The 17,153-nt window shown below is 40.5% G+C and overlaps 1 protein-coding gene across 8 annotated transcripts in view; it reads left to right on the top strand.

Moving 5' to 3' along the window:
- FHOD3 (formin homology 2 domain containing 3) overlaps positions 1–17,153 on the top strand; it is a 523,370-nt gene that overhangs the window by 295,068 nt on the left and 211,149 nt on the right. For all 8 annotated transcript variants that reach the window (XM_070361542.1, XM_070361541.1, XM_070361540.1 and 5 more), the window contains exon 6: positions 15,060–15,154. In XM_070361542.1, the coding sequence (XP_070217643.1) occupies positions 15,060–15,154 (95 nt within the window). The remainder of the gene's footprint in view (positions 1–15,059; positions 15,155–17,153) is intronic.

The following is a 17,153-nucleotide window of genomic DNA, read 5'->3' as shown; positions in this document are numbered from 1 at the left end:
TTGAGTTTGATTAGAAGCAGGTGCTGATAGATAGCGTGGAGAGAGCCCTACCTAACCAGGCACTGCCCTCAGGTCGTGGTTTGGTTTAGCAGTGACCAGGGGTTCACATCTCCTGGCTATGCAGGAGAATCACTTGTGGATGATTTTGACAAAAACAGATGCCAATTAAATCAGATGTGGGGCTGGAGAGGTTAGTGCGTGTGTGCGTGCTAAATCGCTTCAGTCATGCCTGACTCTTTGCGACTCCGTGAACTGTATCCCACCAGGCTCCTCTGTCCATGGGATTCTCCAGGCAAGAATACTAGAGTGGGTTGCCATTCCCTCCTCCAGGGGGTCTTCCCCATCCACGGATCGAACCCACATTCCTTATGTCTCCTGCATTGGCGGGCGGGTTCTTTATCACTGGTGCCACCTGCGAAGCCCAGAGGGCCTGGGGAGCTGTGGCTTAAGGCTTCTGAGGCAATGATTTTTCCCTGAGAACCCTGAGTAGGTCAGTGTCTTGGATCCTGGTCGCCAAGATAATCACAGGATTCGGGTCCTTTTCAAGGGGCAGCCGGGGAACACCCAGGAAGGAGCCAGCACCCTGTAGGGGGGCCTGTAGCAAATCCCATCCAGATGCAGATTCTCTAGCAGTTGGTAGAATTTTAGTAAGGGAAGGGGTTTGATAAGGTAGGTTTTTCTGGAAGTTAAAATTCTAAACATGTTGAAATCGTAAATAGAGAGAAATGCAGAATTAATATACTGGAAAATACTTCAATTGTTTTAGGTAGTACTCCCAAGTAAACTGTTTGAATGGAGTCTCATCTGGGATTCCAGAACTGCAAGCATTAATATAAAGACTTATTAGAAGAGTGCCTTCTAGTGCCAGACACTTAGTATTACATCCCCTTAGGGACTTGGATGTTTCGGAAAGGTAGGATTTTGGAGCTGGAGGGCTTTGGAGGGCTTCAGAATGAATCCTGTATCTCCCAGATGATGGACTTAAAGCCCAGAGAGATTAACTAGCATAGTGTCATCAACAAGAACTGCCTGACCATCATCATGTGTATGCTAATATATAATCCCATTTTATCTTGACAGCATAGAGTCCAGATGGGATGGTTCTTCCAATTTACAGATGTGTAAACTGAGGCCCAGGACCCTGGGTAGCTTGTACATTTTTGAGAACTAGGGAATGGTGGAGGCAGCGTGAAGGCCGGCTTCTCCCTGGGTCCAAGCCCGGTGAGTTGTTCTTGATGCTGCGCTGCCCTGAAAGAGGAAATGAGCAGAAGCACGGAGGTACCTTTTCTCTTCTCCTGCCAGGGAGCTCTTCTGTCTCCTCGAAGCTCAGTATATCCCCTCCTTTACAGTCTGGCTCTGTTGTCCTCCTCCAGGAAACCTTCTGTAATTACTCAGGCTCACACCAACCCTGCCCTTCTCTGAATTCGGGTGTTTTATGAGCTCTGTCTCACCTGGCTTGGGCTTAATTGCTCTCTCCAATCTTCATGCCTCTTGCCTCTGTCACAGAGGCTCACAAAGGAAAGCCATGCATGAGGGGATGTCCCGTGTGTATGCCTCCTGCGTGTCCCCTCCCCAGGGCAGGGGAGGAGCTGCTTCTCGCGGGGTCCATCAAGGGAGCCCTTGCTGCTGACACACGGTGCTGCCCCAGGTCCCTGTGGGAACAGCAGGGTTAGATTGAGTCCATGAGGTGAGCAGGACGGCCCAGTCCCTGCTGAGCCTGTGGAGTCCACTTCTGGTTCATTTCACCTCTGGCTCGGGGGTGTCTTGGGAAGGCTATGGGCTTCCACTGGTATTTCATTGGATGTAAGTCCTGGAGATCATTATAGAACAGATGATTAAAATGGCTGTTTTTCTTTTCATGGAGACATTAGGAGTCTGCCAACACTGTTTAGAAGCTCAGGACCTGCTAATACAGTAAACCTGTCTTCATTCCTTTGGTTCGTCCTTATCTAAAACATGGAAGAATGTGGAATGAGAGAGACTGAGCAGAGGTGTAATTGAGGCCATGGAGGCCCAGCAGTAATAAGACTCCCTTCATGGAGGCTTACTTTGAAACCTTTAGCAGGGGGATCTGGAATTTAAACTTTGATGCTGATGGGCAGGTAAAGGAATGGGGCAGAACAACATCCTGTATGTGGCATTAGATGAGAGATGAGGATGCAGAGAGTTTTGCTACATGATATCCTGGTAGGAAGGTCCAGCAGGAAGAACAGACAGAAAATCCTGTTTTAAGGGCCCTGCATGGCCTCTCTTTGGAGAGTTACAGTTGAGGCTTACAAGTGTTAAGAAAGGCCCTTAGGCCTCATGTATTTTAAAATTTATTTTAGGGACCTTTTTTTTTAGGAAACGGGCATTCAAGGGTAGAGAGAGGTTAGTCAGTTTTTCCAAGAACGCTTTTGAAAATTTGCATTGCAAATACTGCTAAATGTCAGCAGGGGACTCGAAACTTTGACACCTTGTTGGAGCTCTTGGTGCTGATTAAATTCTTGTCTCCAGTCTAGAATTGGCAGCTTATTCTCCTTAATTTTCATGCAGTAATCAGTGCTGAAAGACTATTTCTTTGACAGTTGCCCTTGGGGAAAACTGGGTCTGGGCTTGTTATTTAGCGCAGACAGGACAGGGGAGGAGGGTGGTAACAGGGCAGACGCCAGGGTCTCCACTTGGTTCCAAGAATGTCAACCTTATCCACCTCTCCTCAGTATTTACTGAGCATTTGGGTGCTTAATGGAAATTGGGGATTGGCGAATCCATTTCAGAGTTAGGAAGAGTCAGTTTTAATGGTCTGATAAAAGTAAGTTGAAATCCCTTTTTAAGATGAATTAGCTCTTTCCAGGAGATAAGGTTTTAGTGATGGGCATGGTTTTTTCCTTTCTGAAGATAACCTTAAGAACTCTCATGGCAGAGAGCCAGAACCACTGTGTTCTGGTTTAAGAAAGTGTCGTCCATGATCTTGTGCTTCCAAGGCCTCTCGGGGGACAGGGAGTAGTGAATATACCCAACCACACAGCAACATCCATCTTTACTCCCAATGGGTAAGTCACAGATTACCCTCTTCCAAAAAAAAAAAAAAAATCCCCAAACAAGAACACCAACTCTGGTGACCACTCATAATGGTTTTCAGCAGAAAGCTGCCTTTGTGGGTAAGGTCATTTTTCTTTAATTTTTCATATGTCCAGTCTGTTATTTTCTGTACTTTTAGTTGAAATAAATAGGCATTATTTGCAATCACATTTTCAAGTGGTAAAATCTCTGATCCAATGGAATGGCTGTAGAATAGATTTTCCTTCCTACTGCTTTTGTCTAATGAAAATCAAATCAAGAATGGGAAAATGCAGTTGAGGAGGTCTAGGGAGCTAAAGTCTAGGCATGATAACTATGGTTAACAATACTGTGTTGAATCCTGAAAATGTGCTGAGAGAGTAGAGTTGTGTTCTTTCAGCATGCACACAAATGGTAACTATATGAGGAGGTTTTATGTGAATTAGTTTGACTTCATGATCATTTCATTGTGTATGTGTATTACATCATTATACCTTAAATATAAACATTTTTATTTAAAAATATAATTTTAAAAGTTCAGGAAAAGAGAATGATAAAGTAAATGGTGCACAACATAAACAATTAGTGGAGCTTTGTAAAATGTCTATGGATAAATAAGAGTTACTTGCACTGTTGTTTCTGCAATTTTTTTTGTTATTTTGAAATTATATCAAAATTAAAAGTTACCCCAAGATGCAAAAAATATTTAGTAGGGAGGTGATACAAAAGGTACATTGAAATACTCAGAGAAATCTTTTGTTTCCTGGTGGAACTCTAGCATTGAATATACAAGTGGATGCTTAATTTACAAATAAAAGCTTTGTCCAGGACATAAACAAGGGCTAGTTTATAGTCAAATGTGTGATATGCCTACAGTTATTTCAGGGCTTTTTTTGAAACCCAACCACGTTACGTTAAAAAATCCTTTGGCCTAAACTGTATAATTCCCTTAAGAAGGTCATGCAGCTCTGGAATCTCCAAGCCAATTTACAGAGTACGTGTGACCTATAATTTCACTGTAATATTGAAGGAAAGAATGGATGAGGGGCTCATTAAAAGACTACTCAGGGCAGCAGTGTTTAAGAGCTCTTTGTTTAAAAAGTCAGATGACTCTGCCAGGAAGGAATTATCTTTCAGCTTCTTCCATGGCATTTCTGGCATCTTTGGTCAAAGGAGAGGACATGAACAAGCAGGCAAATAACTGATGGGGGCTTGTTTTCTTGGGGTTGTTGTCTCTGATATATAAGAAGTTCTTTTTTATAAAACAATTGAAAAATTCTATCTTTAAAAAAATTAGCTCTGGTTTTTGGAATTAATATTTTATATTTAAGAACTTTTCTTAAAAGCAAGACACATGTAACTAATTCAAGTTTGATAGTCTTAGGATTAAAGCCCTTCATGGGAGCAGAAGGTTCAGAGGTAAAGGAGCCCAGATGGGGTGGACAGGAAGTTGAAAGGTGGGTTAGAGGCTGGGGATGGAAGGGACCTTGGGCCTTATCCCCAGGCGGAGGGAGCCAGATGGTCTGCCAGTTTCAGTTGATTTAGTTCATGGTTTAGAAGATTCAATGGCAGCATCTTTCATGGATTAGAAAGAGTACAATCAAGGTAGGTGGACCAGCTGGGTCATCAGTTGCTATAATCCAAGAGAGACAATGGAAGCTGGACCTGAGGCAGTGATGGAGGGAAGGAAAGGTGAATTTGAGGCCTGTTTCAGAGGAAAATGGAGGGAATTAGAGGAATCACTGGAGGTGAAGGATAACAGAAGGGAAGGGGTTTGAAATAATAGATTCCAAACTTTTGTGGCTGAGATCTATAGGAGAAAACTCATATTTTTATAAAATAGAACAAAAATAGAAACAGCCCTTAACCTGAAATGAAGTGCACTCTGTTTTCTATTCTGTTTTGTTTATTGAAAAAATCCACTGCTGATCTGGACTCACTAAGTTGATTTCATAACCCACCAGTGGCGTTTGAAAATGCAAATGTGCAGTGAGCTCCACTGTCTAGCCTGGGTGATTGGGTGCTTTTAACAGCCCCCCTTTGGGACCTACTGCAGTAGACTGGCTGGCAGTGTCAAGTGTTAAGGGGGAAGCAGTTAAAACCCACCAGTGCTTCCGGCAAAACATCCAGGAGTGATCTATGGCCTGTGTTAGGGTTCCTTTTAGAAGATCCTTTCACTGAAAGGCCTCCAGCTTTAAAAAAGAAAGGAAAACAATAAGGAAAGAAGGAAAATAAAAATGGAGGAAGGGAGAAGAGGAGAAAGGAAGAAGAGAAAAAGGATTGAAAACCATGTAGTTAGATTATTGAGGCAAAGTTCTGAGCGGACCCTGACATGGGACTTGACTCCAAGCCGTCCTTGTGTTGCTGTGGAGTTGTCTTCTAAAAGCAGAGCTGGGCGGAGTTCTGCCTGAAATGGCGAAGCACAGAGGAACCTCTCTCTGGTATTCAATGTGACTTTGTTGTTTAATCACTAAGTCGTGTCCGACTCATTTGAACCTCGTGGACTGTAGGCTGCAATCTCCTCTGTCCATGGGATTTCCCAGGCAAGAATACTGGAGTGGGTTGCCATTTCGTTCTGCAGGGGATCTTCCCGACCCAGGGATTGAACTTGCATATCCTGAGTTGGCAGGCAGATTCATTAGGCTGAGCCACCAGGGAAAAATACGTAAAGCAACTATTCAAGGATCTTGAAGAGTAAATAGTAGTGGACAAATTGGGAAAGAAGATTAGAATTTCAAGATAGTGCTGGGATAGTGCTTTTTAACATTTTTCTTCTAGTATTTCCTGATCTGGACTCAGATCAGCCCCGAACCCAAAGTGGCCATTGATGTATTCATTGGGAGTTCCAGAAGAAGCTTTCTACTTCTGGCTTGAAGTAGGATGAAAAGGGACTCTAGACACTAAAAACTGCGAAAGTCCCCCATGTTTCTTAGTCTTTTCTCTGTTATCTTGAACTCCTGCCCACAGACAATCCCATGGTGAGAACAGCTGTGATAATAATGGGAGAACAGCAGGAGCCTGCAGGCACCTACAACTTTGAGGCATAAACTTCTGCTTTTATTGAGAGGAGTTGTAGTCACAAGAGTGTTGGGGTGAATTCCATTTGTATCTTCCCCTGTTTTCCCACTGCTTGGCCCCAGATGTGGGCACAGTCACAAAATGTATGTGGCAGAGCAAGGTAAATAGCGGCCCCACTCTCTGATTGAAAGACTAAGAAAGGGAGCCCCAGGGAACCTAAAAGTATCAGGGAGATAATGGAAAAAGAGAAAAGTGACCTACAAAGTTTTTAATGAGCCCCGGGCTCACCACAAACTACATGCATGAATCTGACCCTAAACAGCACACCAAAGACTTTGAGAACCGAACAACAAGGTGGACCACTGCCCCCTGCCCAGTGGCTTCCAGACTAGCCACTGGGTGGTTGGCATGCAGGGCTAATCCAGATGGCACAACACAGGCTTTGAAAACTGAACTGGCATTGGAACCACAGCTCAAAAAAGTCAGGTCAAAACAAGTGGCTTAAAGAAAACAAAGTTAATTGCCTGCTTAAACAAAAATGTCAGCCTTTTCTGGAATATTTAAACAAAATCCAGTCATAATTTTCAGGGTATCTAGCATATAAGCCAAAATTAGTTGACATACAATAAACTAGAAAAATTCCAGCTTGTGTAGGAAAAGACAAATCTGTAGACCCCAGTGGCAAGAAGACATTGGTAGTGAATTTGTCAATTGCTCTAAAGAAGCTAATATCAAAAAAAGGAAGAATGAACACTATTGAAGTGAATGGAAAGATAGTCTCAGAAAAGGAATGTAAAATATAAAGAAGAATCATTTTCTAAATGGAAAATTTAGAAATTAAAAATAAATTAATATAAAAATCTCACTAGATGGATTCATTAGCAGATTGGAAATGATGGGGCTAAATTCAGATGTACCATTAATTACATTAAATGTAACTGGCCTAATCACAGTGATTAAGAGACCAAGATGATCAGAATGGGTACAAAAATAAGACCCACCTAAATGCTGCCTATAAGAAACCCACCTTAATTATAATGCTTTAGTTAGTTTAGAAGCAAAAGGATATAGGAATAAATATCATACAGACATAATAAAGAAAAAAAGATAAATTAACATTAGAGAAAGTAGATTCCAGAGTAAAGAAAATAGCAATAGATAAAGAAAGACATTATAATGATATAAGAATTGATTTACCCAGAAATGGAAAACCTATACAGCTTCAAAATACATGAAGCAAAAACTGAGAGAAATGAAATAAGATCTGAAAAATCCTCAGTTGAAGTTGAAGACTTCAATATTCCTCTCTTAGTAATGAATAGAACTGGTAGACTGGAAATCAGCTAAGCTCTAGTGGAACTAAATAACACCACCAACCAACTAGTTCTAATAGACATTTTTAGAGCTTTCTACCCAACTGTAGTAGAATAAATATACTTTTGAATGCATAAAAACATTAACAAGATAGATCATGTCCAGGATCATAAAAATAACAAATTTAAAAGACTTGAAAACATCTGATACATTTTCTGACAATAATGAAATCAAACTAAATCAGTTATAGAAGGATAACAGGAATATCTCCAAATGTTTGGAAATTAACCAACAAACTTTTAAATAATCATATGTTGAAGAGAAATTTTCAAGTAGAAAATAACTTGAACTAGATGAAAACAAAAATATAAATTGAAATTTGTGGGATGCAGTTGAAACAGTGCATGGAGGGACATTTATAGCATTACATATTTCTATTAGAAAAAAAAAATAATCCATGATATAAACATTTTCCTTAAGAAACTAGAATGTAAAAGGAAAAATAAACCCAAGTAAGTAGAAGGAAAGAAATGATAAATATAAGGGTAAAAACTAATGAAACTGAAAACAGGAATAATAGAGCTGGACTATTGAAAAGCTGGACTTTCCAGATGGCATTATTGTAAAGGACTTGCCTACTGGTGCAGGAGATGTAAGAGACGCAAGTTTGATCCCTGGGTTGGGAAGATTCCCTGGAGGAATACATGGCAACCCACTCCAGTCTTCTTGCCTGGAGAATCTCATGGACAGAAGAACCTGGCAGGCCACAGTACACAGGGTTGCAGAGTCAGACTCAACTGAAATGACTTTAGCATGCACACATGCTGCTGCTGCTAAGTCGCTTCAGTCGTGTCCAACTCTGTGCGACCCCATAGATGGCAGCCTACAAGGCTCCCCCATCCCTGGGATTCTCCAGGTAAGAACACTGGAGTGGGTTCCCATTTCCTTCTCCAGTGCATGAAAGTGAAAAGTGAAAGGGAAGTCGCTCAGTCGTGTCTGACTCTTTGCAACCCCATGGACTGCAGCCCACCAGGCTCCTCCATCCATGGGATTTTCCAAGCAAGAGTACTGGAGTGGGCTGCCATCACCTTCTCAGGCACACATGCTAGGGAAGGCTAATTCTTTGAAAAGCAATAAGAACAAATAAGCAATAATGACAAAGAAAAAGAAGACAGTCATTGCCAACACCCGTAATGATACAGGGGATATCATGACAGACTCTACAGACATTAAATCACTAATAAGAGGATACTATGAACAGCTGTTAGTAAATAAAATTGATACTTAGATGAAATGAGCCAATTCCTTAAAAATCACAGACTACCAAAATTCACCCAAGATGAAATAGATAACCTGACTAGCCTTAGTACTGTAACGGTTATTGACTGTGACTATTAAGGAAATCTGATTTGTAGTTAGCCGTCTTCTGAAAATGGATTCTCCAGGCTCAGATGGTTTCCTGGTAATTCTGCCAAACATTTGAAGACAAAATAAAACCAATTTTATGTAACCTCTTCCAGAAAACAGAAGAAGAGGAAATGCTTCCCAACTCATTTTATAAGACTGACATTACCATGATGCAAAACTGGGCAGAGACAGGATACTACAGACCCCTGTTTCATGAACAGAGATGCCAAAATCCTCAGCAAAATATCAGCGAATCAAATTCAGCAGTATATAAAAAGAATACTGCGCCATGGCCAAGAGGGAATGCAAGGCTAGTTCAGTATTTGAAATTCACTCTGTAACCCACTGCATTATCAGTCTGAAGAAAAACCATTTGATAATATCAGCTGATACAGAGAAAACATTTAACAAAATTCAGCATTGATTTATGATTAAAGAAAACTCTCAATAAACTAGACACTGGGAGGATCTTCTTTGCCTTGATAAAGGGCACTGTACAAAAACCTATAGTTAACATCATAATTAATGGTGAAAGACTACATTCTTTCTCTTTAATATTGAGAAAAAGCAGTTTTCCACTCCAACCACCACTATTGAATATTCATACTTAACCAGTGCAATAGGGCAAGGAGGAATAAAGGGAAGAGGGCTGAAGGGGATATAGATTGGGAAGGAAGAAATAAAATTGCTCTAGGTCACAGACATCATTATTATCTATGTAGAAAACCTCAGATAGTCTGCAGAAACATAATCCTTCAAATCCCTAGAATTAATAAGTTTAACAAAGTTACAGAATACAAAGTCAAAACAAAGTTATTTTTATTCTAATGCTGAATTTCCAATACTTTGGCCACCTGATGTGAAGAACTGACCCATTGGAAAATACCTTGATGCTGGGCAAGATTGAAGGCAGGAGGAGAAGGGGACGACAGAGGATGAGATGGTTGGATGGCATCACCGACTCAATGGACATGAGTTTGAGTAAGCTCCGGGAGTTGGTGATGGACAGGGAAGCCTGGCGTGCTGCAGTCCATGAGATTGTAGAGAGTTGGACGTGACTGAGTGGCTGAACTGAACTAATAATAAATAGTTAGGAATGCAGAAATTTAAACAATATATCCAATAGCTCCCAGAAATGTGAAATACAAATTTAGCAAAAATCCATATACAGAATCTTTAGTTAAAAACTACAAAAAAGCAATGAAAATAGAGATCTAAATGATGACATAATAGGATCATGGGATGCAAGATTGAATGTAGTAAAGATGTCATTCTTCCACAATTTATCTGTAGATTTAATGCATTTCCCATAATATTAGGTTGGTGCAAAAGTAATTGCAGGGTTTGCATTACTGAAGTTTGCTGTTTGATATTGGAATATATTCTGAATAAATGTGGTTATGTTATACATCATTTTAATGCACACTTCTCGCTTTATGGTTTTTTCCTAATGACTTATTACTTGCTGTTTGTTTTATATTTATTTTAGACTATGGAAATGATGTTAGGCAAAAAGCAAATTCAAGCGATTTTCTTGTTTGAGTTCAAAATGGGTCGTAAAGCAGGGAAGACAACTCACAACATCGATAATGCATTGGGCTTACCCGGTGACTCAGTGGTAAAGAATCTGCCTGTCAATACAGGAGATGCGGGACACTCGAGTTTGATCCCTGGGTCAGGAAGATCCCTTGGAGAAGGGAATGGCAACCCACTCTGTGATTCTTGCCTGGAGAATCCCATGGACAGAGGAGCCTGGTGGGCTACAGTCCATGAGGTCACAAAGAGTCAGACACAATTGAGAACTGAGCAGCAGCAGCAGCATCCTATCGAATAGTCAAAATGTAGTATTAGATCCATTGCATATCTGTGTGAAAAAAGAACATCCATCTAAATCACACAATTCCTATAAAAATTATGTCAAAATGGATCATATATCTAAATATTAATTTTTTTTAAGAAAATAAACGAATTGTGACTTTGGGCAGAAGGCTCTCTGCACTTTGTGTCTTAAGAGTCTTTCATCGTGTGTGTCTGTCCAGTAGCTAATTGATTTGTGACCTCAGGGACATCCTTGATATGACTGACCCTTATTGATTGAGCACTCTGACAAAGACTCTGCTCTAACTCAGTCCCTACAACACCTCTGCAGAATAGGTACTATAGTCTTACTGTCTCACTTTTGAGATGAGGGAACAGAAGCACAGAAAGGTAATAAAAATTCCTCGAGAAAATCCCAAGAGCAGCGTAACAACAAATGGCCTGTTCTCTCTCTTCAGACCTGTGCTGTCATTAGGCACGACCACCACTCTGTTCTGACATTCTGATACTCCTCATCCTTCTTCAAAATGGAAATCGGTAATTTTTGTGACCCAGACCATCTACTTTTCCTTTCTTTTTCTTTTCCCTCTTGTGTGAGTTTTATTCACAGGCCCTCATCCAGGCCGGTGGTTTTTTTCTTTTGGAAGCTTAGTGTGATTTTTAACCCACCTAAATCTATTTAGCGCCATCTAGTGTCTGCATTGGGTTTTGCAGGAAGGAGCTCTTTGGTTTTAGGGTGGGCTCTGGTGCAGGGAGATCTAGCTTGAAAGCTTTTGCGTCTGACAATATTCTGACAAACCAGCGTGATCAGAAACTCGAATTCCATTAGATGTGGACTTTCTGGTGACTTTCTTCCTCCAAAGTGGGAACTTAATAGAACCTTGAAGGGAAACAGATCATGGAGAGAAAACTTACAGAAATTCTCACTTTGACTCCCTTTCCGTAGTGATGCCCTGGTTTGCTGGGCTTTCTGCAATACCAGAGGCCCTGAGAAGTTAGTGGGGAGACTGTAGTTCCTGGCTTTTCAGCCTTGGGAAGGGGGAAGGGTCCCCCAAAGGATGCATCTTCCAGAGACTATAAACAGTCCTCATTGTCTCCCCCTGTGCCATTGATTTAGAAGATGCTAAAGTCTGTGTTAGTTGCTCAGTCATGTCCGCGTCTGAAACCCTATGGACTGTACCCCAACAGGCTCTTCTGTCCATGGAATTCTCCAGGCAAGAATACAGGAGTGGGTAGCCTATCCTTTTTCCAGGGGATCTTCCTGAGGCAGATTCTTTACATCTGAGCCACCAGGGAAGCCTAGCATCTGAATTTGCTTCTTCAACAGTGGAACTCGAATGGGAAAAGGACAGTGATGCAAACTCCTCTTCCCCAGAGGTTTGCCAGTTTGTTTTGGAAGGGAGAGGAAGAAAGAAAAAGAAAAGGGAAAAAATGGGGCAGGAAGTGCTGAATTCTCAGAACTCTTCCATGAAGTGGGAGCTTTATTTTACTGAAGGAGGGAGGGGTATGCTGAGAGGGGTAGGCTAGTAAAAAAATTCTAAAAACCAGGAAAAGCACTTAACACTTTGCATTATACAGTTATTTAGTTCCTTCTTGTGTATCTGTTTGCTTTCCCATTAGAGAAGTAATAGGTACTTCTAATGAAAAACAAGGAAAACAAAAAAGTAGAAGAAAATATATCCAAAAAACATATATCCTGTCATAATGCTTAATATATCATGGGGTTTCCTTTCCTTCAATGCTTGAGGATCTTAGTATTTTATTGAATTATATAATGTTTCTCATTTTCTACTTTTTAACTATTTTATCAGAAACAGCTCACAAGTTAGGACATAGCTTTGGTAAACTACTCTGTATGCAGCGTTCTAGTGGATTTTATATATGCGGATGTGTGGATTTTAGTTGATGCTTTGATGTTATACATGACACTTTGGTGCATATCTTTGCTTCATCCTTTTTCCTCCCTTAGGGTTATTCTCTTAGGATAGATTGCTGAAATCACATTGGCTGAGCAGGAGCTTTGAGAGGACTTTCAGGCTCTGAGTAGAGACATAGGGAAGCCACCTGTCCTGGCTGGACGTGGACTCAGCCGCTTGGTAGTGATGGAACTTGGGAGCCCTTTACAGAGCCTTAGTTTTTCCTCTGTCAGATGAAGGTAATAATACCTCCTATACAGCCTGGCTCTCATATTAATAACATATATACATCCCTGCCCCCCTCAGATCTTGGGACATGGTAGACACTAAATGGTAACTATTGAAACTATTTTTAAAACAATTACAGCACTAAATAGACATATTGCAGGACTTGTACAGTTTGCCCTGATGCCAGGAATGTGTGAAGTTATTTAACCTCTGCAGCAGTTGATGACTAATCATTTCTTTCAAAAATGTCTTTGATAATTTAAGTAAGAATGCTACCTCACTACTGTTTTATTTTGCATTTTTATTACAGTAAGAATGAACAACTTTACTATTGTAAACTAGTTTGTCTTCCCTCTTGTCATTGTTCAGTCACTAAGTCGTGTCCAACTCTTTGCAACCCCATGGACTGCAGCACGCCCTGCTTCCCTGTCCTTCACCATGTCCCAGAGTTTTCTCAAACTCATGTCCATTGAGTCGGTGATGCCATTCAACCATCTCATCCTCTGTCACCTCCTTCTCCTTTTGCCCTCAATGTTTCCTAGCATCAGGGTCTTTTCCAGTGAGTTGGCTCTTCACATCAGGTGGCCAAAGTATTGGAGCATCAACTTCAGCATCAGTCCTTCCAATGAATTTTTAGGATTGACTGGTTTGATTTTGGCTTTTTTATATTGGTGTTTAGTATTTTCTTATCAACTTATAAAATAAATCATTTAAACCTTTATCATATTTGCTCTCATGTGTCCATTTATCTAGCATTATGTTTTTATATCAAAGTTTGATTTTCTTTGTGTATTATGTACTTTTTCTCATCAGGATAAGAATGTGGTTGTAATTGTGATCTCCTCATTATAAATTTTGTAGATGAATTTTTTTTGGCCTGTAATATTTCTTGCAAATAATGACAGTTTTATGTATTAATTTCTAACCATCCTATCTTTCATTATTATTATTCATGTCTTGTTATATTTGCCTGAAACTCTCTAGCATGGTATTAAATAATCATAGGATTAGTGGGCATCATTTTAAAATCACTTCTGATTTTAACAGGAGTATCTCTAATGTTTTGCCACCAAATAGAATATGAATCCGGTATTTCCAAAAATATACTGCTTATTGTGTCAAGAATATGTTCAATTAATTGCTTAAAAATTTGAGTTTTTACATATACAAGAACATACTTTTCCTCAGAATGATTATGTGATTTTGTTATTTATTGGATAAAATAATAATAAATTTTCTGACATAACACATATATTTGTATGCTTAGAATTAGTGTATACTCACATTTCGTGTTTTATTTACTGTTTTCAGTCAACACCATTTCATCTGAACTGCTTCCTACAACCTGCATATAAAGTTGTGTGTGTGTAAAGCATAAAAGAAAGAATATAGGAAAAAAAATCAACATGTTAAGAATAATTCTAAATTATGAGATTATGAATTATTTTCATTTCACACCTCTTACTTTAAGTTTTCTAAAATGAGATATTCTACTATTACCAGGAAAAAAGTGTTGCCAAAAGTGTCAATGCCATGCCAATTAATTATGTCTGAAATAAGATTTAGGAGGTCAGATGTGATTCAATGAAGCCTATTTAGAGTATATAACCTTTGTTTATTGATTTTCTAGACATCAAATTATTTTGAAACTAAGGGAACTGAAAAAATGGAGTTAGTATTTGTTTAAAAAGTGTAATAATATTTTTTTATGGATAATGACAATATGTGGTGACTGTATTTTCCTTAACTAAGAATTTATTTGGTATTGACAAATGTTTTCATGATATCTGACATTTTAAAACCCCAAAATCCTTAGAAAGGATTACAAATAATACTTAAATACATATTTATCTCCTATCTAAGGATTCAAATAAACTTAGGATGGTTCCATAGCATCTGGGACAAGCCTGACCATAGGCTGGGGCACTGGACAGGTTGCTTTGAGAACCTCTCTCCGTAACCAGAAGCCACGACCCAGACACCGTCTCATCCATATCTGTGTCCCGTCTGGGACTTCACACAGATATAGAAACTGAAAACATGCATTTATACATCAAGGCACAGAGAAGCAACAGTCACTGGATTTGGTGCCTTAATTGTATCTTCCAGATGCCAGGAATTGCCTTTGTTTCTTGTGTAGTGGTCCACACTTTCTGCGGTGAGATTTCGCTAATTTCAGAGCTCAGGAATCAAACCAGAAGATCAAATCTTCAGATTTGATCATTAACATACAGTTTACTTAAAGTATGAGAATCTCACTTGACATTATGATCACTGGAGATGTTATTTACTTGCTTCTTTCTCTCTTCTCCTCTTTAGCTTTGGGCCAGATTATGTTGTACGTGGATGGGATGAATGGAGTAATAAACCACAATGAAACCATTCAGTGGCTGTACACTCTCATTGGGTCAAAGGTAAGAGATTATGGTTGAACGTTTTATTTGGTTTGTATGTCATACACCTCTCTTTTTGTTGTGCTCTCTGGGATGGTTTTATAAAAAGAAGTCCTTATTTAGCTCTGTGCCAGCCCTGTCAGAACACAAACAAGGACTATGATTTTATAGATTAAAAAAAATACCCAAATTGCAAAGAACTTATTAATTTTTAATGCATTTTAGTTATTTTCTTTTAAGCCTTTTTTTTTTTTTTTTAAGTTTTTGGCTGCCCGTGCAGCATATGGGGTCTTAGTTCCCCAACCAGGGATAGAACCTGGCAGTGGAAGGGTCTTAACCACTGAAATAGCCCGGAAGCCCCTTCTCTTAATTGTTAATCAAATACTTTTGGCACCTTTGGTTTCTAACATTTAATTAAAACATTAGGCAATGGATAGAGCATTAATCTTGCCAGTGGTAAAGCCAATGTGTGCGTGCTCAGTCGTGTCTTGACTCTTTTTGACCTCATAGACTATAGCCCGCCAGGCTCCTCTGTTCATGGAATTTTCCAGGCATGAAGACTCGAGTGGGTTGACATTCATCTTACCTGCTGTATTTAATGTTTAATACGGTTAGTTACTTAAGTATATGTATGCTGTATATATGTATATGCATATTCCTGTATGTATAGATGAAAGAATCTGAGACTGCCTTTCAATTCTGCCGTCAATTATAAAAGTGACCAATGTTTACTCACAATTTACCCAGGCGCCATGGTAAGTGCTTTTCAGGCATTATTGCGTTTAATACACACGAGGCTACTCTAAGGTAAATAACGTCCCCATTTTGTAGTTGAGGAACTCGTGCTTGGTTATGAAGATCTCTCTAGTTTCCCCCACACATCTTGGCCTGTGTCTGTCTGGCAGTGCCTTGGCTGTGAGTCCCCGCTTCCTGGGGCCGCAGCCCCAGGGAGGAAGATCCGCCATGACACTCGAGGGGTGCTGGAAGCTAAGGGAGCCTCTAGCGTGGCCCTCTCTAGATTCTCAGGTGGGGCCATGATGAACCTGGCTGGAGGCAGACTTGGAGGAAGTCAGAAGGCATCCCATCTTGAGCAGAAGCCAGTGAATCCAGGCTGGACTGTGGTCAGCCTGTGGCGTGAGGCATCATGGTGGACATCATGGTGATGAGAGTAGGCAGCAAGGTCAAGCGGGGAAGACGTCGGGGCGTGGGTGGGGAATTTCAACCTGACTTAGACATGTTGCAGAGTCTGCACAGCTTCCTGGGGGTCCCTGCAGAACCTGTGGTCATCCCAGGCTTCCCCATCCCTATGTTCCCTGCCACCCTCACTGTGGTGAGCCTGCCGAGGCCGGTGGGCACCAGCCCTGGGCTCTCGGCAGAGTCACAGTCCTTGGTGTGTGATACCCACTGGGTCCCAGGCCCTTGGTTGACCCTCAAATTTCTGCTCACTTTTCCTTTTCCAGTATTATTTTTAAATAGAATCTCCTCTCCCACTTTATAATAGAAGCAGTTATGGTTTTTCTTAGAAGACTGAAAATCTTCTCCTTCTCTTATTTCTTCCTCCCCCTCTTCTTTTCTTTAAACACTTGGCTCCATTTTCTTTGGAAAATGGATGTGCCTTTATTTACGAAGTGCTTTAGGTGACCTTACAAGCTGAGTGGCATGGCGGGCCTACTGGGTTGATTTCGCAGGGTGAGGGAAGATATGTATCTCATATCCTGCTTCAGTATTTTCTGATTTTTCCTCCCTTCTGCTGAGTCTCCTTAACCTTCATGCTCATTTGGAAGCTGCTCCTTCCCCTGGGCTCTCTGCATGGTCTCGAGGACCCCAAAAGCTAGGGAGATGGGAGATTTTGCAATGAAAGCTCACTTTATTATGGTCATAATAAAATGCCAACAACCAACCCTATTTAGAAACAGGAATAAAACCTAGCAGCAACGCTTGTTACAGGAAAACTGACCACCTTTTAGCTCATAACCAGGAAGGAGTAGAGGAAGGGTAAGATCCTGGTGGGGGTAGTGTG

Source organism: Bos mutus, chromosome 24 (assembly GCF_027580195.1).
Source record: "Bos mutus isolate GX-2022 chromosome 24, NWIPB_WYAK_1.1, whole genome shotgun sequence".
Lineage (NCBI taxonomy): Eukaryota > Metazoa > Chordata > Mammalia > Artiodactyla > Bovidae > Bos > Bos mutus.
This window is presented reverse-complemented; position numbering and strand designations above follow the sequence as displayed.